Source organism: Phyllobates terribilis, unplaced genomic scaffold (assembly GCF_046119375.1).
Source record: "Phyllobates terribilis strain yellow unplaced genomic scaffold, ASM4611937v1 Scaffold_8__6_contigs__length_399053987, whole genome shotgun sequence".
NCBI classification, from domain to species: domain Eukaryota; kingdom Metazoa; phylum Chordata; class Amphibia; order Anura; family Dendrobatidae; genus Phyllobates; species Phyllobates terribilis.
The window spans coordinates 14,948,604-14,972,409 of record NW_027362768.1 but is presented as its reverse complement, the minus strand read 5'-3'; the positions used below and the strand labels follow the sequence as shown (position 1 = coordinate 14,972,409).

At 43.6% G+C, this 23,806-nt stretch overlaps 1 protein-coding gene across 1 annotated transcript in view; it reads left to right on the top strand.

The window, feature by feature from the left end:
* The window catches only part of LOC141156647 (pancreatic alpha-amylase-like), a 29,897-nt gene extending 6,728 nt beyond the window's left edge, over positions 1-23,169 (top strand). The window contains exons 2-10 of the mRNA XM_073642849.1: positions 10,061-10,207; positions 15,116-15,313; positions 15,706-15,936; positions 19,628-19,761; positions 19,840-19,962; positions 20,045-20,144; positions 21,173-21,294; positions 22,248-22,373; positions 22,937-23,169. Coding sequence (XP_073498950.1) covers positions 10,061-10,207; positions 15,116-15,313; positions 15,706-15,936; positions 19,628-19,761; positions 19,840-19,962; positions 20,045-20,144; positions 21,173-21,294; positions 22,248-22,373; positions 22,937-23,126 — 1,371 coding nt within the window. The 3' untranslated portion in view covers positions 23,127-23,169. The remainder of the gene's footprint in view (positions 1-10,060; positions 10,208-15,115; positions 15,314-15,705; positions 15,937-19,627; positions 19,762-19,839; positions 19,963-20,044; positions 20,145-21,172; positions 21,295-22,247; positions 22,374-22,936) is intronic.
* The last annotated feature ends 637 nt before the right edge of the window (positions 23,170-23,806 follow it).

The window sequence follows — 23,806 nt, the reverse complement described above, 5'->3', positions numbered from 1 at the left end:
CCAACATCCTCCGTGATTCCTCTGTGCCTTATAATTATAATTATTGGCTATCCAAGCTGGACACATGGCATGAACTGGCTCTCTACGCCTTGGAAGTCCAGACCTACCCTGCTGCTTGCGTTTTGTCAGAACGGGTTTTTAGTGCCCCTGGTGGAATTATAACTGAAAATGCTGACAGGCTAACTCATAAAAATGAACAAGGGCTGGATTGGGCCACACTTCTCAACACCACCGAATGATAGCAGCGTAGCATAAACTCAAATAAAGTGTCTTTTTTTTGGGAGGTCTAACTCCATTCGCATACACCTCTATCTTCACACCCAGACATAGGTATAAGCTTCCTGGTTTTGTCTATTTGCTCTTTTCCTCCTCATTCTCCTCATCCTCATCCTCCACCACCATATCACCACAATATCTACCATATCACCATATCTACGTCTCTTCCAAGGGGCATTGGAATTCCTCCAAATTTTTGGCAGCTTTTGCATTCACTGCATAGGCAAACAGCATGGGAGACCCACTTCCTAAAAATGGGAACATTGTTTTAAGGAAGCCCTCTGACCTCTACATCTCTTGCAAGGGACATTGGAGTTCTTCCAAATTTTTGGCAGCTGTTTCATTCATTGCATAGGCAAACAGTATGGGATACCCATTCCTTTTTAATAGGAACATGTTATTACTGTGACCCAGCTCTACGTGTCTTTAAATTGTTATTGAGGTATTTCCTAAATTTTGGTAGCCGTTGGACTCACTGCATACCCTATAACTTTATAGCAGACCCGCTCCTTTCTAATGGGAAAATGTCATTACTGTGGCCCATCTCTATATGTCTTTGGTATTGGGGTTTTTCCCAAATTTTAGCAGCCCTTGCAGTCACTGCATGGGCATTACCACTATAGGAGACCCACTCCTTTATAATGGGAACATTTTTTTACTGAGGCCCTCATCTATGTCTCTTCAAAGGGGTATTGGGGTGCGTCCAAAGCTTTTGGCAGACCTTGCAGTCACTGCATATGTGTAGCGTCGGCGTCCCTGCCTCCTGCTAGGCAGGGACGCTGTTCCCCTCACCTCTCCACTCCGTGCCCGGCGTCCTCCTCCCGCTCTGCTGGCAGTGCGCGCTGCTTCCCGGCCACTGTGCTTAGGGCGTGTGCACGCTCCCCCTCTCTTAAAGGGGCCGCGTGCGCCGTCCTAAAGAGTCCCCGGCCAATGGCCGGAGGACCTCACCATGTATAAGGCACCTCCTCCAAACTGGAGGTGCCCGAGCAATGTTGTTGCAAAGCCTTCACTCTGCTTCTGCCCTCAGGTCCCATTACCAGTTACCTGCCAGTCACCTGCCAGATTCCTGCTTGATACCTGCCTGATATCCGTTTACCTGCTTGCAAGCCTGCGGTCAGACGGTCTGCCTTCCGACACCTGTCAGTCTGTCTATGGACCAGCCTGCCCGCTCACCTGGGAGCGCTCATCTGCTACCTGCCTGCTAGCCTACCTGGAGGCTCCGCTGTCACTTGCCGTGACCACCTGCCTGTCCAGAGACTCTTGCCTGCTCACCTGGGAGCGCTCACCTGCTACCTGTCTGCTAGCCTACCTGGAGGCTCTGCCGTCACTTGCCGTGACCACCTGCCCGTCCAGAGACTCTTGCCCGCTCACCTGGGAGCGCTCACCTGCTACCTGCCTGCTAGCCTACCTGGAGGCTCTGCCGTCACTTGCCGTGACCACCTGCCTGTCCAAAGACTCTCGCCTGCTCACCTGGGAGCGCTCACCAGCCACCTGCCTGCTGTCCTTCTACCCAGAGACTGTCCCTGTCACTTGCCGTGAGTACCCGTCCTTCTACTCAGAGACTGTCCCTGTCACTTGCTGTGACTACCTGCCCTTCTACCCAGAGACGGTCCCTGTCACTTGCCGTGACTACCTGCCCTTCTACCCAGAGACTGTCCCTGTCACTTGCCGTGACTACCTGCCCGTCTTCCCCGGGAGCCACCCGCTTCCTTTCAAGGACCACCCCTTGTATAGTTGCTCAGAGGTTCCGCCTCCCAGACCCGTTACAGTTTGCTCGGGCCATGGAACCCGGTGGCACCCAAGCTCCCTCGCTCTCGGACCTATGTCATGAACTGTCCCGTCAGAGGTCCCAACAGGAGTCCATCCTGAGTCTTCTGCGGAATGTCAACTCTCGCCTGGACACACTGACTCCTCCACCAGCAACCACCGCTAGTGTCATGACTCGCAGCCCGGCAGCGCCGCTGCCCACCAATACCATGGCATCCTGCCCCGGACCCCGGCTTTCTGCACCTCCTCACTTCGGAGGCGACCCCGCTCAAGCTCGGGGCTTCAAAAACCAGTGCACCCTGCACTTTGAACTCCTGTCCCACCAGTTTATCTCCGACCGGGCCAAAGTAGCCTTCATCATGTCCCATCTCACGGGGGAGGCACTGGCTTGGCTAAATCCTCTATGGGAGAGAGGAGACCCCCTGCTGTCCAACCTGCCAGCCTTTCTCACGGCTTTCCGGAAAGTCTTCGACGAACCCGGACGGAAGACCTCATCCGCATCATCTCTGCTACGCCTCCATCAAGGAAATCTCACCATGGGCCAATATGCCATACGGTTCCGTACCCTTGCTTCGGAGCTGGCCTGGGATAACGACGCCCTGGTGTCTGTCTTTTGGGAGGGTCTGTCCGGCCGTATTAAAGATGAACCCGCCGTTCGGGACATACCTACCACTCTCGACGACTTAATAACTCTTGCCACCCGGATTGACATCCGGTTCCAGGAACGCACCAAAGAGGTCACCCGTGAGAGGAGGTTTCCACGTCTAGCCCCTACCTTTAAGAAACCTGTCCCTTCTCCCGCTACTCCCCAGGCGCACTCACCCGAGCCTATGCAGGTCGACCAGACCAAGATGGTCAAAACCCGTCAAGAGTTACGCCGTGCCGAGGGGAGCTGCTTCTACTGTGGCAGTAAGGAGCACCGGAACCGTTCCTGCCCGGAGAGGTCGGAAAACACCTGTGTCTGGGATCGCTCAGAGAGCTCGTCCTAGACAAGAGTAAACCCTCTCCATCTCTGTTGCTGTCGGTCTCTATCATCTGCGGGGAGAACCGTTATTTTGAACTAGCCCAACTTGACTCTGGAGCTGCCGGAAATCCCATTTCTCAGTCTCTGGTAGAGAAATACCGCATTCCCACCAAACCTCTAGCTGTACCCTTATCTGTCGCTGCCGTGGATGGGGGCCTCTTACCACATCCCATCCAACTCATCACCGAATCCATAACCCTGCAGGTGGGAATGCTGCACTCTGAGAGCATCTTCTTTCATGTTCTGCCTGGACTCTCTCACGCCCTATTGCTAGGCCTACCTTGGCTTCAGAAACATGCACCCGTGCTTGATTGGCAGACCGGAGAAGTCCTTCGCTGGGTACAGGACTGCCATAAGACTTGTTTAGTTCCCATCCATCCTGTCCGTCCTTCTCCTACTCCAGCCAATCTACCTGGTCTTCCGGCTCCTTATTGGTCGTATGCGGACGTCTTTAATAAAAAGGAGGCAGAGACATTACCCCCTCATAGACCATACGACTGCCCAATCGACCTGATGCCCGGCGCTACTCCTCCCCGTGGGCGCAATTACCCTTTGTCTGAGGGGGGCTAGAATCTTCACCAAGCTGGACCTCCATGGGGCGTATAACCTGGTCCGTATCCGTCAGGGGGATGAATGGAAGACGGCATTCAACACCCGGGACGGCCACTATGAATACCTGGTAATGCCCTTCGGTCTCTGTAACGCTCCCGCCGTCTTTCAAGAGTTGGTCAATGACATCTTCCGGGACCTTCTCTACTCCTGCGTAGTGGTGTACCTGGACGACATCTTGGTCTTCTCTCCGGATCTCCCCACACACCGGAGGGATGTTTGTCAGGTTCTGCTCAGGCTCAGGCAGAACCACCTCTACGCTAAATATGAGAAGTGCCTCTTTGAGCAGACCTCGCTTCCGTTTCTGGGCTACATAATTTCTCAGACCGGCCTACGAATGGATCCTGAGAAACTGTCTGCCATCGAGAAGTGGCCTCGACCAGAGGGGTTGAAGGCTATTCAGCGGTTCCTGGGCTTCGCCAACTACTACCGCCTCTTCATACCGCACTTCTCTTCCCGGACTGCCCCAATCTCTGCGCTCACCCGTAAGGGCACTAATCCCAGAGAATGGCCGCCCGAAGCTGAGGAAGCCTTTCTTTCCTTAAAACAGGCTTTCTCTTCCACCCCGGTGCTGCAACAAGCAATTCTTCCAGGAAGTTGACGCCTCCTCCTCTGGAGCCGGAGCGGTACTTACCCAAAAATCGTCTTCCGGGAGAATGGTAACTTGCGGCTTCTTCTCCAAACTCTTCTCCTCTTCCGAGCGCAACTATTCTATAGGAGACCGAGAATTATTGGCCATTAAGCTGGCATTGGAGGAGTGGCGTTACCAGCTCGAGGGGGCTCTTCACCCGGTAATAATTTACACGGACCACAAGAACTTGGCTTAGCTCCAGAGTGCCCAGAGACTTAACCCGCGCCAAGCCCGGTGGTCCTTGTTTTTTGCTCGCTTTGATTTTGTTCTTCATTTTCGCCCGGCTGACAAAAACATCAAAGCTGACGCCTTGTCCCGATCCTTCCTGGTGTCTGATCTTGAGGAGGAACCTAAACACATCATCGATCCCGCCAGAGTAATGCAGGTGGCCCCCGTGAGTCTAAATCGTCTCCCTCCCGGTAAGACGTTCGTAACGGTACCTGATCGGGAGAAGATCCTATACTGGGGTCACTCGTCTAAGCTTGCTGGCCATGCCGGTCAGAAAAAGACCCTCCAGTTTATCACCCGGCACTACTGGTGGCCTACCCTGCACAAGGACGTAATAGACTTTGTTTCTGCCTGTGTGTCCTGCGCCCGCAACAAGGTTCCGATACACCTGCCAGCCGGTCGCCTCCTTCCTCTTCCAGTACCTGCTGCCCCCTGGCAGCATATAGCTATGGACTTCATAACAGATCTCCCTGTCTCTGCCGGTTGTACGGTCATTTGGGTGGTCGCTGACCGCTTTTCCAAAATGGCTCATTTCATTCCCCTGCCAGGCCTCCCGTCTGCACCCGAGCTGGCTAAAGACTTTATCCGCCACATCTTCCGTCTTCATGGCCTGCCCCTCCACATCGTGTCGGATCGTGGGGTTCAGTTCACCTCACGCTTCTGGAGAGCCACATGTAAGCTGCTAGACGTCACCCTGGACTTCTCCTCCGCATTCCACCCACAGTCCAATGGTCAAGTGGAGCGGATCAATCAGATCCTGACCAGTTACCTCCGGCACTTCGTTAATGCCCACCATTCAGACTGGGTGGATCTCCTGCCATGGGCCGAATTCTCTTACAATAATCACGAGAGCGAATCTTCCTCCAGATCCCCGTTTTTTGTAGTCTTCGGTCAGCATCCTCGGATCCCATTTCCCGTCTCCACCTCGGTGGACAATCCGGCTGCGGAATCTCTCGTTAGCAAATTTTCCTCCATTTGGGAGAGTACCCGATCTGCACTCCTTCAGTCGTCCGAGCGGATGAAAAAACACGTTGACAAAAAACGCCTGGATCCTCCACAATTCCGTCCTGGTGATAAAGTCTGGCTCTCGTCCAAGTATGTCCGGCTCAAGATTCCTTCCTACAAGTTAGGGCCTCGGTTCATCGGCCCACTAGAAGTTATCAAACAAATCAACCCAGTGGCCTATAAATTGAAACTCCCGGCCAACTTGCGGATCCCTAACTCCTTCCATGTATCTCTCCTCAAACCCGTGGTACTTAACTCTTTTTCCAAGTCTACAGGTACGCCTCCTGCTCCGGTTTCCGCTGAAAACGAGTTTGAGGTAGAGAACATTCTGGCCACCAAAAGGGTAAGAGGAAAAACCTTTTTTCTGGTAGATTGGAAGGGGTTTGGTCCTGAGGAGAGAACGTGGGAGCCCCGGGAGAACATCCATGCCCCTCTCATCCTTGATAAATTTCTGTCTGGCCTAAAAAAGGGGGGGCCTAAAGGGGGGGTACTGTAGCGTCGGCGTCCCTGCCTCCTGCTAGGCAGGGACGCTGTTCCCCTCACCTCTCCACTCCGTGCCCGGCGTCCTCCTCCCGCTCTGCTGGCAGCGCGTGCTGCTTCCCGGCCACTGTGCTTAGGGCGCGCGCGCGTGCGCTCCCCCTCTCTTAAAGGGGCCGCGCGCGCCGTCCTAAAGAGTCCCCGGCCAATGGCCGGAGGACCTCACCATATATAAGGCACCTCCTCCAAAATGAAGGTGCCCGAGCAATGTTGTTGCAAAGCCTTCACTCTGCTTCAGCCCTCAGGTCCCGTTGCCAGTTACCTGCCAGTCACCTGCCAGATTCCTGCTTGATACCTGCCTGATATCCGATTACCTGCTTGCAAGCCTGCGGTCCGACGGTCTGCCTTCCGACTCCTGTCAGTTTATCTATGGACCAGCCTGCCCGCTCACCTGGGAGCGCTCATCTGCTACCTGCCTGCTAGCCTACCTGGAGGCTCCGCTGTCACTTGCCGTGACCACCTGCCTGTCCAGAGACTCTTGCCTGCTCACCTGGGAGCGCTCACCTGCTACCTGTCTGCTAGCCTACCTGGAGGCTCTGCCGTCACTTGCCGTGACCACCTGCCCGTCCAGAGACTCTTGCCCACTCACCTGGGAGCGCTCACCTGCTACCTGCCTGCTAGCCTACCTGGAGGCTCTGCCGTCACTTGCCGTGACCACCTGCCTGTCCAAAGACTCTTGCCCGCTCACCTGGGAGCGCTCACCAGCCACCTGCCTGCTGTCCTTCTACCCAGAGACTGTCCCTGTCACTTGCCGTGAGTACCCGTCCTTCTACTCAGAGACTGTCCCTGTCACTTGCCGTGACTACCTGCCCTTCTACCCAGAGACTGTCCCTGTCACTTGCCGTGACTACCTGCCCGTCTTCCCTGGGAGCCACCCACTTCCTTACAAGGACCGCCCCCCTTGTATAGTTGCTCAGAGGTTCCGCCTCCCAGACCCGTTACAATATGCAATAAGAGTATAGGAGACACACTCTTTACTAATGGGAGCAACAATGCATAGCCAACTGCTGGACCTTTAAGAATAGTAAGGGCCGCCTGATGGTCCTATAAAAATAGTGTTTGTGACTTTTGGAGTCCCTCCTTCATAAATGAAACAGGATGTGTCTGATGATGTGTCACACACCACATGGCCAAATAAGGTAGTAAAATGTTAAAATGACATTTCCTGGTGAATGCATTTTTCACCATTGAAAGCAATGCAAAAGTGCAAAAAACGCATAAAAAATGATACGTGTGAACATAGCCCAAGGTGTGGAGGAGCATTTTTGTTTTTGGTTATTTATTTTGCCTTATATACAAGTCATTACCCTTGAAAGGATGTTCCTTAACATTTTTCCCAGGAAAATCCATTTTGGTTTTGTTTTTGTATGTTTTATTGTGAGTCCGTAAAAGTGGCGTAATACCTCTGACAACGTTGTTGACAGCAGTGACCTGGGAGTCAGAGATGCCTAATAATTGTGCACACAGTATATGAGACACAGATATGTTTTGCCAGTTATGCACTAGTATTCTTTTGTGACTAGCTAAGAGTGGACATATCCATATTATATTTGAACATTATTGTAGTATATTCAATTCACAAAAGCTTATACAATATTGCTTCAGTGTTAGGATAACCTAGTTATACATTTTGTTTTATCAGTGAATAAATGTATTCCATTAAACTAATTATACTGTGAGAGCACAGTGACAGTGCTCAGGAGCTAGTTCAAATGAATAAAGGAAGAGGGGAGGATAGATGGTGGTATATCTCTTTAAATAATATTGTAGAATGTTGTGGTTCTTGGTTGTAGAGTGGTTCCCGGGGAAAGGAATGCTGTTGTATAAAGATAGCAGTTTAACAACTTTACTCACGGGGAGGCAACAAACTGGATGGTTACAGAGTCTTTCATGAGGCAATGTGCTTGATGGTTACGAGTTCTTATGAGGCATCAACCCTGATGGCATTAACAGTATTACAAGAGGAAACCATTTACTTGAACAAACGTAGACAATTTCTAGAAAAAGCAGTGGGATGACTCCTATACCAGTTTTCTGGCAATATCTTCAGCAGCACCTCCTCAAAAGGGTATAGTTCCTGTGCTGCACAGCACCTACTCACAGTCTTGTCACCATTTTTGGCCATCAAATCAATACTATGATGCAATTTGTTTGCATGTGCAGACTTATCTAATTTTTTATTATTATTTCTACATTATGAAGTATTGCATAAGTTTTGAAACAATTACACAGTGGACTGTGTACTTTTGGCAAATAATTCAGGAATATTGTAAACAATGCATCACTAATTAAAGACGCACTGCCATCAAAATTTTTATCCTCAATATATTGCAATCATCATATTATACAGCACTTCTGTTTTCCATTAGGTCTATGACATCACATGATTAAAAATGGATTAGCTGAATCCTTCTAAGCTCTATATAGAAACAGAAACTTTACCTTCTGTGGGATGTCACGGCAGTCGGCTCCCGGGCCCGTCCTCTGGGTCACTCTTTAAAAGGGGTTTTAGTGTTTTTGTTAACAGTCTGTCTCGTGACGCCACCTGTGGTTTCTGGTAATAGTTACCAGCGCTGCTGCAGACCTCCGGGGGTGATGGGATGACAGCTGGGATGTTTCTGCTCCCCACAGGTGGAGCGGGCCCCCGGGGCAGAGTTGATAGATGGGAATGCTGGGCATTGTAGTGCAGGCACGGTAGCGTGATGGAAATAACTGACAGAGACAGTGGGGTGCAGTCATCCGAGTTTACTCACAGTTCTTTTTAGGTTCCTCGGGTAAACTGTCCAGGTGTCAGCCTCCTGCGTCGCACTGCTTTTGCCAGGCAGGGGTTCAGCAGTCCCCCAGGCCATTCAAGGGTACTTGGCGGGACCCCCTTTCGTTATGTTCTTTTCCTCAGCCGACTTCCCGCTCTGGGTCTTCTCCCTCCTGCCCTGTGCCTCGCAACTAAGTCCCAAGATGGTGTCCTTGGAACCTTCAGGGCAACCTAGAGTTCCTTGGTCCTAAATGGCTACCTTTCGTGGCCACTCGGATGCGAGTGTGGTGACTGCACCATAAAGGTCAGAAGCCTCCGGTTTTCTGGTCGAGACTTGAAGTAACACGACTAGTCCAGGGACCGGTTCCCTTCGTCACGGCCTGATCCCTCTGACTCTGGACAGATTCGGGCGTACGGGTGCCATCCTGCACTCTCCGTACCCCCTGGGATCCCTTCAGCCAATAGAGCCTTTCTCCTCTGCTCCCCTACTGTTCCTCTCTCACTAGGCCCACAACGGAGCAGAGCTCCTGAAGAGACTCTGCGCCTCTCCTCTCTACTTGCTGATCAACTGCACCTCCTCTCCCCTCTCTAAGATGGCTTCCTATATATATCTATTCTTCACGTGCTCCCCTGTTCTACGTCCTCCACCCACACCCACTACTGCTTCCCCCTCACTCTGGTCCCCCCCACTCCAGCCAGGGACAGGGCTCAGCAGAACACAGCGCATCTTGCCCTTCCAGCCAGCCTGGAGTAGTGTAGTGTTGAATGCAGGTGTTGGGGTCCCGGGCAGTACCCTTTCATTACCTGAGAGTGAGGCACCGCTAGATGTAGTACCTCTGTGGCGACTGAACCCTCAGGGGCGCCACACTTACTTTGAAGTTCCCTGCCAGAATGGCTACACAATCCTTATTACATTTTTTCCCAACTGGTATTGAAGTGAACATTTTATTAGTCCAACTTCATCAAGTATGACCGATTTATTTATTAACATATGTAATTTTTAATGTGACATTAGGTTACAATTATTCTTTTAACTATAGTGCATTTCTAATTTGTCTTTTAGCGATCTCTTGATAACATTTGAAGATTCAATATGTATAAGAAGTTTCTTAACATTCATGTTTAGGCAGTTTTCTTTGATTTGCAATTATTGTGGACACTTCTTATGGAGTGCTTGTCAGTTGAAATATATGTTCTAAAATTGTTCACCTGTAACCTCTTTCTTCTGCAGATTTCACCTCCAAATGAGAATTTGATCGTCACAAACCCCTACAGACCATGGTGGGAAAGGTACCAGCCAATCAGCTATAAGATCTGCACCCGATCTGGTGATGAAGAGCAATTTAGGGACATGGTGACCAGATGTAACAATGTTGGGGTATATAGCCTTCTCATTTCCAGTGTATAAGTGTATAATTGTTAAAGGGAATCTGACAATAGGAATTCGCACCACAGTTTATTTTTATGTGCTTGTAGATATTTCAAGGAGAAGTTTAACAAAACCTTTACATGATCCTATATTACTGAGAAATCATTTTTTCAATTGATATGCAAATTGCTATGGTAGATCTGAAGCCTCTGTCACTCCAGCTCTATCCCTCCCCCAGTGCTGCCTCCTCCTGCTTGATTCACAGCCTCTATGCTTTGTGACTTCAGGCAAAGGAGCCGTCAGTCAAGCTAGATAGCCATGGATTAGAATTTAAAAGACTCCAAGTTTCTTACAATGTGTAGTAGAGATTAATTAATTGGCAGATGGCCTGTGTTTGTAGATTGAGCAAAAGTATCTCTTGTAGAATAAGATTTTCGGCTTTGTTTTTTTATACATTCATTGCTTTTGTGCATGAACAGATTTCTTAAAGTGCCACCAGTTATAACTAATAAGTCATGATGCAATATTTACATTAGCTTTATTGATACATTGGCTTTCGGTGATACCAAACTTTTACATTTTTATTATATTTTATTGGTAAAAGAAATTCAGAAGATCACTTTTTCTTGCATTTCTGGAAGGAGGCGCAGTGACCGAAAAAAGGCAAATCATGTGTTTCAATTATATTGTTCTTTTTTATTTCTGAGTTTGCTTTATGATTCATTTATATTTTCGTAGATCGGACACGATGATACAGAAAAAATGCTTCTTCTTTATTTTTGAATTGTGAAAGGGGGTGATTTAAAATGTTATATTTTTTATTTTTTTAATATTTTAAAACATCTTTGTCTATTTTTACTCTATTTTTTGGTTCCCTTTGGGAGTTTTCAGCTACGACTATTTGCTCATTTGTACTTAAATCTGCAATATTACAGTATTACAACATATATTGTAGTCGGAATAACAATATCCCATGAAGCCCAGTCTGAGTACAAAGATGGTTGTGGCATAGTCATAAAAAGGCCCCCGGCTGCAATGGAAACCCATCTTTGAAATGACCACTTAAGCGCTGTTGCTATAAGAGTCAGGTGCTGACTGTATAATACAGTTGCCACTTGCCTTATATGGAATTTTTTAAGTGAAATGGGCATGTTTTGGTGATAGATCCTCCTTGGAGGTTAGGGTCACAAGCCCGTACATTTTCTCATTAGAGAAAATCAGGCTGATTATGCTACTCACACTCTGATCAGAGTTTTTGATCATAGTGTGATCCAATTTTATAAGATGAGGAGAAGATGAAAAAACACATTTATCCATCTTCTCCATTCTGTCAATCCATGAAAATTAGACTGCACTCAAATGTCATCCCAGTGCGGTCCAATTTTTTCCACGGACTTATTGACTTGCATGGCGATCAGAATATCAGACGCAAATCATGTCCGAGAAAAAAATGTGCATGGTCCCATAGAATAACATTAGTTTCGAGTGCAATCCAATTTGTTGGAGAGAGGTTTCCAGAAAGTGAAAAACCCCTTTAACTTTGCTATTTTAGCAGAATGCTCCTCCTTTCTGAGCAACTCAACACTAGTGCTGCACACTTCTACAACGGACACTATGGGCCAAATTTATTATATAGAATTTTTTTTTGTATTGTGATATTTGCTGATGTTTTTTGAGCAAAATTCACCAAAATGCTGTGCATGATTCATGGATTTTGTGCAAAGTAAAAATTGGTCTTTTTTAGTCTTTAATCTGTTTTAGGGCAAAAAGTTACACATTCCTCTAAAATGTCTCAACATTTGCGCCAAAGCTTAAATAGCTAAAAACATTCCAGGGGAGATTGTAATAGATTTGCATAAAAAATTGCGACTCTTCAAACATTTGTAAACGATGATTCAAGACAAAACATCTGGAAATCCAAAATTTTGCCCACAGTGACAAGCAAAAAAATAAATAAATAGAACAAACATGGTAAAAAAATTTAGAATTTTAAAAAATGGAAAAATGTTTATGGATTAAAGAAAAATAACACAAAATGCCAAAAGCACAACATAAAAAAGGTGCAAATGCAATAGTGAATCAAGCCATAAGGGTATTTAATTTGTGAGCCCCATTGAGGACAGTGATGATGATGTCTGTAAAGTGCTGCGGAATATGATGATGCTACGTAAACAAGCATAATAAATAATAATTAATAAGGGTACTTTTTTACGTATTATGGAGTGGACAATATATGTCTTCTACACCAAAATCCATGTAAGCCTGTGTGCACACATTGCATTTTTGCTGTTTTTTGCTGCGTTTTTTCAGTGCAGTTTTGTTACAAAACCTACATGGTTTTCTGATGCCAGCAAAGTGATTAAGAACCCTGAAGTCCTGTGCACACGTTGCTTATTTGCTACTTGCAGATTTGGTGCAGATTTAAATCTGCAGCATGACAATTCTTTCAGCGTTTTTGCTGCAAATTTCACCCATATTGAGTGGGGAAAAATTCTGAAACAAAAACTAAAGTAAAAAATGCATATTTTTGCTGCTGCATTTTTCCTGCCAAGAGATGCAGAAGTAGTGCAGAAATTTCTACACCAAATACTTAACATGTGCACATTCCCTAAATACGCACCCTAAACTAGCTAGATTGTTTTCAGTGCGTAAAACCACATTGCTGACAATATGTCCATGTTGCTGACACAGCTTCCAAATGTACATGGTCGGCACACATGGACGGATAAAGCGATCAGGACAATTCACATGGACATATCAGTGCAACACTGCAGTTTATGGGTTGATCCAGACATCTGCTTTTTTACCTCTTAAGTGAGAAAAACGGAAGAATTTTTTATCAGTGAGCTGGATCAGATTTTCATCAGTGTGTCTGTTTTACCATCTGTAATTTTCTCTCTAACCCCAAAAATGTAAAAAAACCCTCTAAACAGATTATCCTACTGTTACAGTATTAAAAATGGACAACACAGAGAATGCACTCATATAAAATCTATGATTTTCATGGACCCATGAACTCTTATGGGTGATTTTGATCTGTGACCTGGATCAAAAACGGACAAGTCACTGTGATCATTTTGAGGTCACACAGTCCGCGAAAAAACACGTACATGTGAACAACTCCATAGGCTATAATGGGCACATGTTCTATTCACAGAACATGTACGGTACATGAAAAATGGATGACTGAATGAGTCCTAATAGATGAAAGCTGTTTTTATGCCAACAAAGCCAGTTTTTGCTAAATGCTTTTATTGAACAATGGATTAATCTCTATGTCATGGTACCCCGAATCTCAAGGGTTCCACCTTTCTTAGTCACTGTCACCGCTTCCTGACTCACTAGGATTAATGGCTAGTTCAGATGAACATATAGTACAGACGTATGCTAAGTAAAAATCGGACAGCACAGTGACCAATTTAACTCAATAGTGCTGTTTATATAAAAAAAAATTCAAATGGAACAAGTGTCCATGTAACAAAAATTGCAACATGCACTATTCGCTTCCGATTCTCGGATGAGACTCACCCATTCAAGTTAAAAAAAAAATGTCGGTGTGCATCTACTTTTATGGATACATTTCAATATTAACCTAGGAAATTGCATTTGATCATGTAATTTTTGAATATAAATGTATGAAAATAGATCACACACAGACATCACATGAATCTCACATGGACGCAAAAAACGCACACACGGATGGCACACAGATGACGATTGAATGAAAATCAGATGAAAGTGAGATGACACTCAGCTGAACTTTGCGACTTTTCTTTATGAAACTCGGATTATTTTTCATATGCTCATCTGTCCCCAGCCATAGTCTTAGTAGGTAATTTTTTCCAAATGTTTCTTTCCTAATCCCCCCTACAATTGCTTCAGATGCTGACATGAGCAGCACTAGCCAATCAGAGAACAGGGGGAAGGTCTCAGACTTCTAAGGTACAAAGTCATCTGAGAAGCTCTCTATTTTATTACAAGACCAACAGGAGCTGATAACTGAGGATCAATGGCAGAAAGGACACAAAAGAAAGGAACCAGGTATTACTCTATATACCTGGTCATAAATCACATTTTTTTAAATAAAGGCTAACGCAGACTTGCTGCAGAATTTTATCGTAAATGCACTGGAAGCCTAAGGTTGGTTGCGCATTAGGACCTTTTATATTTCTTGTGATTTCGTTCAGCTTGTGTTTATCATGAGCTGTGGCCATCGCCAAACACGGGCTGCTAGTAATGGTAGAACATAAATCAGCAACTTGTATGAGTATCAGAAAGTATATATATTGTATAACTTTCACTATAATTTCACAATACTCAATATCAAGGACCATAGTAGGGGGTTATACCCCATAATAGCATAGATCATATAAAAAAAGCGGTGTAGAAAAAACACATACTTTTAAGAAAAAATATTTATAGAGATAAAATAAACTTTATTGAAACTATTAAAATAAGTACATAGAAAGTTAACCAAAAATTGGCACCACATGCCAGCAAAGGCTCAATAAATATATTATACAATATATTTGGTACAAGTGGATTAAAAAAATCAAACAGAGTAACCATATAATACAGTCTATAGGAACATAGTTAATGAGTGATATAATTGAATAGTATTTAGTAACCAATATAATCAGTATCCTATAGAGCAATAAACTCTCAGTCAAGGCATGATATAAAAAATAATAAATCAAAGGTATGTATTAGTACATGGCATAAATAATAATATTACCAGAGCTGGCGTGTGGTACCAGAAACCCCAACGCGCGTTTCGGTACCAAAGTCTTCTTCCAGGGGAGTGATTCTAAAAAGCTAATTATGGTAGCCTGCATTCTTCTAGTACAACATGAGCCTTTTCTAAATGTTATGTTACATTAAATCTGTAAGATGACATCTTTTCTTGATATATCATAGGTTTATATTTATGTAGATGCTATCATTAACCACATGTGTGGAGCAGGAGTGGGAAGAGGGAATTTTTCCACGTGCGGAAGTCCATACAATGCAGATGAGAGAAGCTTCCCTGGTGTGCCTTACTCGCGTCATGACTTTAATGAAAATAAGTGTAAAACTGGAAGTGGCAACATTGAGAACTATGGAGATGCAGACCAGGTACAATACTGATAACCTGGAACTATTAAAATGTTAAGTAAACGTTTTAAACCAGACTAAGCTAAAGCATTTCATATAGTAATGGCTATGATAAGACTACACTTCTCAGAGTGCATTCACACATCCAAATGACAGTGTGCTGCCTAATTTTATATTTGATAGCAAACTGACCGACTCAATACATCCTTATTTTATATCCTCAATGTCATTTTAGGATAGGACAAGCTTTGAGTTTCACAGATTTCATTCTTGGATCCTTTACGATTACGGATGTGTGAAAGGATCTGTGAGACTACAAGTCTGAGTGCTGTCTGATAAAAAAATCGGACAGCACCCGGACATTACAAGTGTGAAAGAATCTTAATCATTTACCCACAATTTTCTCAATACAGGTCAGAGATTGTCGTCTTGTGAGCCTTCTGGATTTGGCATTAGAAAAGGAATCTGTCCGTACTACTATTACAGACTATTTGAACATGCTCATTGATATCGGTGTGGCTGGCTTTAGACTTGATGCTGCTAAACACATGTGGCCGGGGGATATTCAAGCCATTATCAGCAGACTAAGCAACCTGAACACTGAGTGGTTCCCCAATGGGACTCGTCCATTTATTTTCCAGGAGGTAAAAAATGTTCTTGTGACCAAAATTTTTAGCAAAGTCTTACATGATTGGTGCAGTAACTAATAATCACAATGTATCAATAATATAAATGAAGATTTTAAAAACACTTTATGCACTTTTATACATTCATGCAAAATGTAAATATGTCCTTTAGATGGCACTGCCATCTGCTGCTGCTACAGATCTCTAATATAGACTCTCTTTTTTTCCAATCTGTTGCGCTGTATTCCATAGTAGTATTCATAGAATCTACCCACACTTGGTTCCAGGCTTGCTTGGTCTTCACTGGAGTGAAAGTTACAGTGTGGAGAAAAAAATTACAGAGAACCTCATGTATTATATTTAAATAGAGTGTAATGCAGGCTAAGCATTTAGACAAATGGCCACCTTGAGGGTTCGTTCCCATATTCAGGATTTGCTGTGGTTTTGATGCTGTGTATTTATGCAGCGTCAAAACCACAGCGACCAGATGTTACAGCATAGTGGATGAGATTTCTAGAAATCTCATGTCCACTATGCGTCTCTGTGCACCTGTGGGTCCGCACCTGTGGGTCCGCATGTGGATTTTCCCCATAGACTAACATCAATGAGGAAAATCTGCATGTGAAAAAAAAAATGTGAGTCCGCTCATTTGCATAATGAGGGCGGAAGTTGTGCGGATGTTCTGCAGCATCTGGGCCGCAGTGGGTCCTGATCGTGGGAACGTAGCCTAAGGGCAGGGACACACTGCCGTATTTCTTGTCCGAGGATCGCATGGTAAACCTCATACTGGCCGGCACCTCTCCTGACCTGAGCTTGACAGCTGCATAGAAATCCATCGCTGTCACGCTCAGGTCAGGAGAGGTGCTGGCCAGTCCATTCAGTGCGATGCAATGATCGCATGAGAAATACGGCAGTGTGTCCCTGCCTTTAGAGCGAAAAACAGGTTCTGATCCCTTCTTTGATATTTGGACCTAACTCTGCTTTGGATGTAACCTATCAGGAATGAATAGTGTCTGTGGTTCCTACAAACCACAAAAGCCCTATGAGATCCATGCTACTCTGGTGATAAGGGATTCGCAGGGACACTACTGAGTTATAGACCTGGAAGGTCTTGAAGTGCCGTGTCTTGTTTGTAGGAACCACAGACACTTGTTTCTCTTTTGTCCCTTGTTGATTTGCCTGATCCTTGGATTAGGTAGTGGCAAATGCATAGCAGAACACTCTAAGCTGAGCAATAATCATTGGGTCAATAGATATTTTAGTCTTGAGGTTGAGGTAATACACTGTTTAGTCAGTTTTTTCTGGAAATCCCAAAGCGAATGATTGGACTTGTGGCTGAGCATCCAAACTGCTGCTCCATTTTGTATCAAGGATATAAATTTAATATACTGCCGATTGGTATGGTTCCCGCTGATTCATAAGTGATCACTGGACAACTTATTTTAATTAAATATTCTATTAATAATGTTACATTACTCTTACCTTTTATATAGAGAATCATGACTATGATACCATGGTTTACCATGATTTACTTCTACGCATCTCCACGTTATCTTTATTTTAACAAATGTGTTGAGTACATGATTCTGTGGCACTAACTAATATACTCATTTTACAGGTTTTCCTCCTGCACTTGATAGTACAGCCTTCCGTGCAGACTGCAAAGCTCTCCACTTCCTAAAATGGCTTCTTGTAGAGGAGCATGAGACCAGACCTGTCCGTCAGCCTTCTCCAACTGATAAACAGATTTCCCACGTGAAGTGATTTTCAAGTAGATGTGGCTGATGGACAGATCTGTTCATATACTCCAACATTTAAGAATGAGAGAACTGTGCAGAGAGAGCTATGGGGGTAAAGCTATAATACTTATAATTTAGTCAATGCCACAAAATCATGTTCCCAAGACATTTGTTAAAATAAAGTGGCAAAACTCATAGGTTTTCTTTAACTCTAATATTGTGTTTTGCAGGTATCAATTTTAAAATTGAAATTTCAGTATACTAGAAAAAGTTATATAAATATTCACATTAAAGATTATATTTGAAGTAATTAAAAAAGCTCAAAAAGTGTATATTTTATGTGTACAGTCATGGCCAAAAGTATTGAGAATGAGACAAATAGTAATTTTTCCAAAGTTTACTGCTTCATTTTTTGTAATGGCAATTTGCATATACTCCTGAATGTCAAAGAGTGATCAGCTTAACAGCAATTACTGTACTTGCAAAGTCAATATTTGCCCAGAAAATGAACTTTAACCCCCAAAACACATTTCAACATCATTGCAGTCCTGCCTTAAAAGGAGAAGCTAACATCGTTTTAGTGATTGATCCATTAACACAGGTGTGGGTGTTGATGAGGACAGGGCTGGCGATCAATCAGTCATGATTAAGTAAGAATGACATCACTGGACACTTTAAAAGGAGGCTGGTTCTTGGTATCATTGTTTCTCTTCAGTTAACCATGGTTATCTCTAAAGAAACACGTGCAGCCATCATTGCATTGCACAAAAATGGCCTAACAGGGAAGAGTATCGCAGCTACAAAGATTGCACCTCAGTCAACAATCTATCGCATCATCAAGAACTTCAAGGAGAGAGCTTCCATTGTTGTCAAAAAGGCTCCAGGGTGCTCAAGAAAGACCAGCAAGCGCCAGGACCGTATCTTTAAACTGTTTCAGCTGCGGGATCGGACTACCAGCAGTGCCGAGCTTGCTCAGGAATGGCAGCAGGCTGGTGTGAGTGCTTCTGCACGCACTGTGAGGCGGAGACTCTTTGAGCAAGGGCTGGTTTCAAGGAGGGCAGCAAAGAAGCCACTTCTCTCCAGAAAAAACATCAGGGACCGACTGATATTCTGCAAAAGGTACAGGGAGTGGACTGCTGAGGACTGGGGCAAAGTCATTTTCTCTGATGAATCCCCTTTTTGATTGTTTGGGACATCTGGAAAACAGCTTATTCAGAGAAGAAGAGGTGAGCGCTACCACCAGTCTTGTCTCATGCCAACTGTAAAGCATCCTGAAACCATTCATGTGTGGGGTTGCTTCTCAGCCAAGGGAATCGGCTCACTCACAGTCTTGCCTAAAAGCACAGCCATGAATAAAGAATGGTACCAGAATGTCCTCCAAGAGCAACTTCTCCCAACCGTCCAAGAGCAGTTTGGCGCCCAACAATGCCTTTTCCAGCATGATGGAGCACCTTGCCATAAAGCAAAGGTGATAACTAAATGGCTCATGGAACAAAACATAGAGATTTTGGGTCCATGGCCTGGAAACTCCCCAAATCTTAATCCCATTGAGAACTTGTGGTCAATCATCAAGAGACGGGTGGACAAACAAAAACCAACAAATTCTGGCAAAATGCAAGCATTGATTATGCAAGAATGGACTGCTATCAGTCAGGATTTGGTCCAAAAGTTAATTGAGAGCATGCCAGGGAGAATTACAGAGGTCTTGAAGAAGAAGGGGCAACACTGCAAATATTGACTTGCTGCATTAACTCATTCTAACTGTCAATATAACCTATTGGTACTCATAATATGATTGCAATTATTTTTCTGTATGTGATATAAACATCAGACAAACACTAATAAAAACCAGAGGCCAGCAGATCATGTGAAAATATAATTTTGGTGTCATTCTCAAAACTTTTGGCCATGACTGTAGATTGAGACTGGGATGTAAATGAGAATGTGATTCATATCATGTTTTCCTTTAGGTGATTGATCTAGGTGGAGAAGGAACTTCGGTCAAAGAGTATCTTGGCATTGGTCGAGTAACGGAATTTAAATATGGGGCCAAACTTGGAAAAGTCATTCGTAAGTGGGAAGGAGAAAAGATGGCATATCTCAAGTAAGTTTAAAAGAGGATTGTAATAGATAGCCACAATGTACAGTTTAAGATTGCACTTACCACGGTATTATCTTTCAGAAATTGGGGAGAAGGCTGGGCTTTTATGCCAACTGATAGGGCTTTAGTTTTTGTTGACAATCACGATAACCAAAGAGGCCATGGTGCTGGAGGAGACTCTATTCTCACCTTCTTTGATGCACGGTAAGGATGGATATCTTTCAGAACATTTTAGAAGATTTACAGAGGTCTTTTTCAATACCCTTAACATTATTAATCTTTACAGTTTGTACAAAATGGCAGTGGGCTTCATGTTGGCACATCCATATGGATTTACCCGTGTCATGTCGAGTTTTAGTTGGCCTAGGAACTATGTAAATGGGAAGGTAAGATGAAAATTTAAAAGAAGAAGAATAATTCTATTGATTGTGATTTGCAGCAGAATTGGTTGATAACGAGGGTATTGGTAACTATTAGGACACGTTCACACGTTCAGTATTTAGTCAGTATTTTACATCAGTTTTTGTAAGCCAAAATCAGGGAACTCAGAGGAAAAGTATAAGGCCATGGCCCCACTATCAGTATTTGATCAGTATTTGGTCAGTATTTTTTCTCAGGAGTGGGATCCAAAACCAGGAGAGGAACAACCAGGGAAAAGGTATAATAGAAACAAGTCACCAATTCTGCATTTATCACCCACTCCTGGTTTTGGCTCCCACTCCTGAGAAAAAATACTGACCAAATACAGATAGTGGGGCCGTGGCCTAATAGAAACACTCGCACCACTTCTGTATTTATCACCCACTCCTTATTTTGGCTTATAAATACTTAACATGAGAATTGGACTCAACATTTCTGGGCTGTGGCCCATAGCAAATTTAATCTAGATTAACTTGTTTATATGTCCTCTATACAATATATTGTACTATATGTTTCTTTCTATTTCTGCTGTGCATACAGCATGGTGTAAATCTACAATCTGCATACTGACCCTGAATGCTTTATTGCTCTTTGCAAGACCTAAGCTATGTTCATCCAGGCTACCAATGTAAAAAAACACAAATATTTTATATTCTTACATCTTATAATGCACATCATTTCCACTCCTAATGTCAGTTAGCGTCCATACGTGAGTTCTTAAAACCAGTTATCACCAAAACTTTGGGCTTGGTGGACATACGTCTTTTTTTTAACCATAATATCTAGATCCATGTTACATCATATAACTGTGCCAGACAATTGCTGTCCACATTGATGAAGCAATGTCAAAAGCAAGAAACGTATACTTATTAATGGCGGCAATGTACTTTAAAATAAATTAAAATAAAAAAGCAGTCTGACGTATTAAAATATATAAAATAGTGCAGTCAGCAGTGAGTTCATCGAAGATCTATAATGTATATTATGATTCCAGGATATCAATGACTGGATTGGACCTCCAAGCTACAATAATGGCTCCATTAAGGTTGTCCCTATCAATGAAGATACCACTTGTGGAAATGGCTGGGTGTGTGAACACAGATGGAGACAGATAAGGTAAGTTACAATTCACAGACAGTGTGATTGAACATTTGTTTTTAGTTCAATATTAGATTAGTGGAGGATTGTCTCCGGGCACCCCCAGTAATAAGCTTCTTCAAGTAGCCATGACACTCTTGCAAATGTCTTGGCACCTTCATCTATACTTTTAGCATCTTTAATTGCTGCTTTGCCTAATGTTACAGCTTTTGTCTAATTCAAGTGAAATGGACTGATCTGCTATATTGCTACTAAAAGCAGGTGTGCTGTATGGAGCCATGTTATCATCCCTTTCAACAGTTGATATGCATGTGTACCTGGAGATGAACCCCAACTGATCTGATATTGATGACCTCTCCTAGGTGGGTTAACAAAAGTGGAAGTGTGCCATGTGATTAACGACACAATTCTACACATGCATTTTACTGTGATTGTTAGTTTTGCAGTGCTTAGGCCCCGATTCATCAAAGTGTTTATGATAGTTGGTGTAAAACAGTTTGAAAAGTCACATCATTTTGCTCACCAGTTTTGGCCAGCTTCACCAAAATGGACAGAGCATGGGAGAAGCAGGGGCAGGACAGGGTGCTGTTATAACCTCCCATCAAATTCATCAATAGCAGCGGCGTTTCTTCTGCCAGAACTGTTACTTCAGTGCTTGACTGGAGTAACATTTCTGGCGAGATGCACGGAGGCACACGCCACTGTTGAGATGTGCGAAATTAATGAATCAGGGTCATTATTTTTATTTTTTATTCACTTTGTGGTCAGTAACCCCATCTTGAAATTGAGGCAAAACACATTCATTGTGCTACATGGTAATTGGCTGCGTGCTGCACTTTTGTTTTGTTTTTAATTAATTGATTGTAATATATGCATGTAAACATCTACTGTATATCTCTATGTTGATTTCAAATAGCTAAAATAATATTTTATATTCACATTATTTGACATTCATCTTTATTATTTTGTAGGAATATGGTCATCTTCAGGAATGTGGCTAATGGTCAAGCTCTCACCAATTGGTGGGACAATGGAGAAAATCAGGTCGCTTTCGGGCGTGGAAACATTGGTTTTATTGTATTTAACAATGATAACTGGTGAGTGAAATTAGTTAAGCAGATTTAGATCTATTTATTGCACACTATGCTCTTCCACTGGAAAATGGCTTAAATGGGAACATATCATTTTCCCCTCCCACCCGGACTGTCCCCAACCACTACTATAGTGTATGCATGCCGATTTCTGTATTCTGATCAGGTCTGTTTTGTGACTTGTCTATGTGTCTATCTTTTAAAAATGTATTTTTAATCTGCTGCCTTTGCATATGCTAATGAGGCAGAACTACCCCAGTAAGATGTTTGTTCCACAAGCTAATCCTGTTTTGCCTTTTATAGTCATGCTCAAGGAGGTCACTTCTTATTCCCGTCTTGATAGGACTGCTGAAAATCTTGTAAATGTCCTACTGAGGACCAACTGTGATGGAAATTTTATGTAGGCTGTCAATCCTGACCAGAGGAATGTGATTAGAGGATCTGAGGCAGGACTAGCCCAGGGGAAGAGACTCTTTGTCAGAACTAGTCCTGCCTCATTACTATATGATAAAAAATAACAGTTTAAAATGTCACATACATTATAATAAATGGAGTAAACATTATTTTAGGAACATGGATGTCACCCTGAAAACTGGACTTCCTGCTGGCACCTATTGCGATGTAATCTCTGGTGAGAAGAAATTTGCCCAATGTACTGGCAAGCAGATCACAGTGAGCAGCGCTGGCAAAGCAAATTTCAAAATCAGCAATTTAGCTGAAGACCCATTTGTTGCCATTCATATTAATGCCAAACTGTAAAACTCAGCTATTTCTAACACCAAATAAACAAATATGCCTAATACTTTTTAGCAGCTTTTTCTGTGAAGTAAAATACTGGATAGGAAGAAAATCGATATAAGGTTCACTTTTCTTCTAATAGGAACAAAGAATTATTATATTTAGTCACAATACATGCAGAATTGTAATATTGCTCTGGTTTGAACAAGAATCTAAGTATGGTTATATTTTTGCTTGATAACTAATGTGGTGAAGTGGGCATAATACACCACAAAGCTCCACAGCCCTTATATTTTTCAGAATGTGTGGGGTCCGAGTGGCTGGATCACACATGATGATCAAACTTAAAAAGTTATAGATTGATATTAATAGATAGATATTGTTGAATAGAGCTTGTATAAACAAGCATTTATTCAAGCTACTGTTTACAAAAATTTGCGATTTTAGATCAACTATCACGGTTGTCTTGCTTGTAAGCACTGCACTGAAGCGGCCCAGAATTGGGAGGTAACAGCGCTCTCAAGTAATCCTGCCCAGATTCAAAACAGTGCTTACAAGCTCAACAGAAAAGAGCATGTAAGTACTGCACATGCTTCAGTCATTTTGAATTTTTATTTATCTGATCCGTAACTTAAAGGGGTTGTCCAGTCTAAATTGATAAGTTTGCAATCACTCTGCGTGACTGCAGGCTTATATATCCC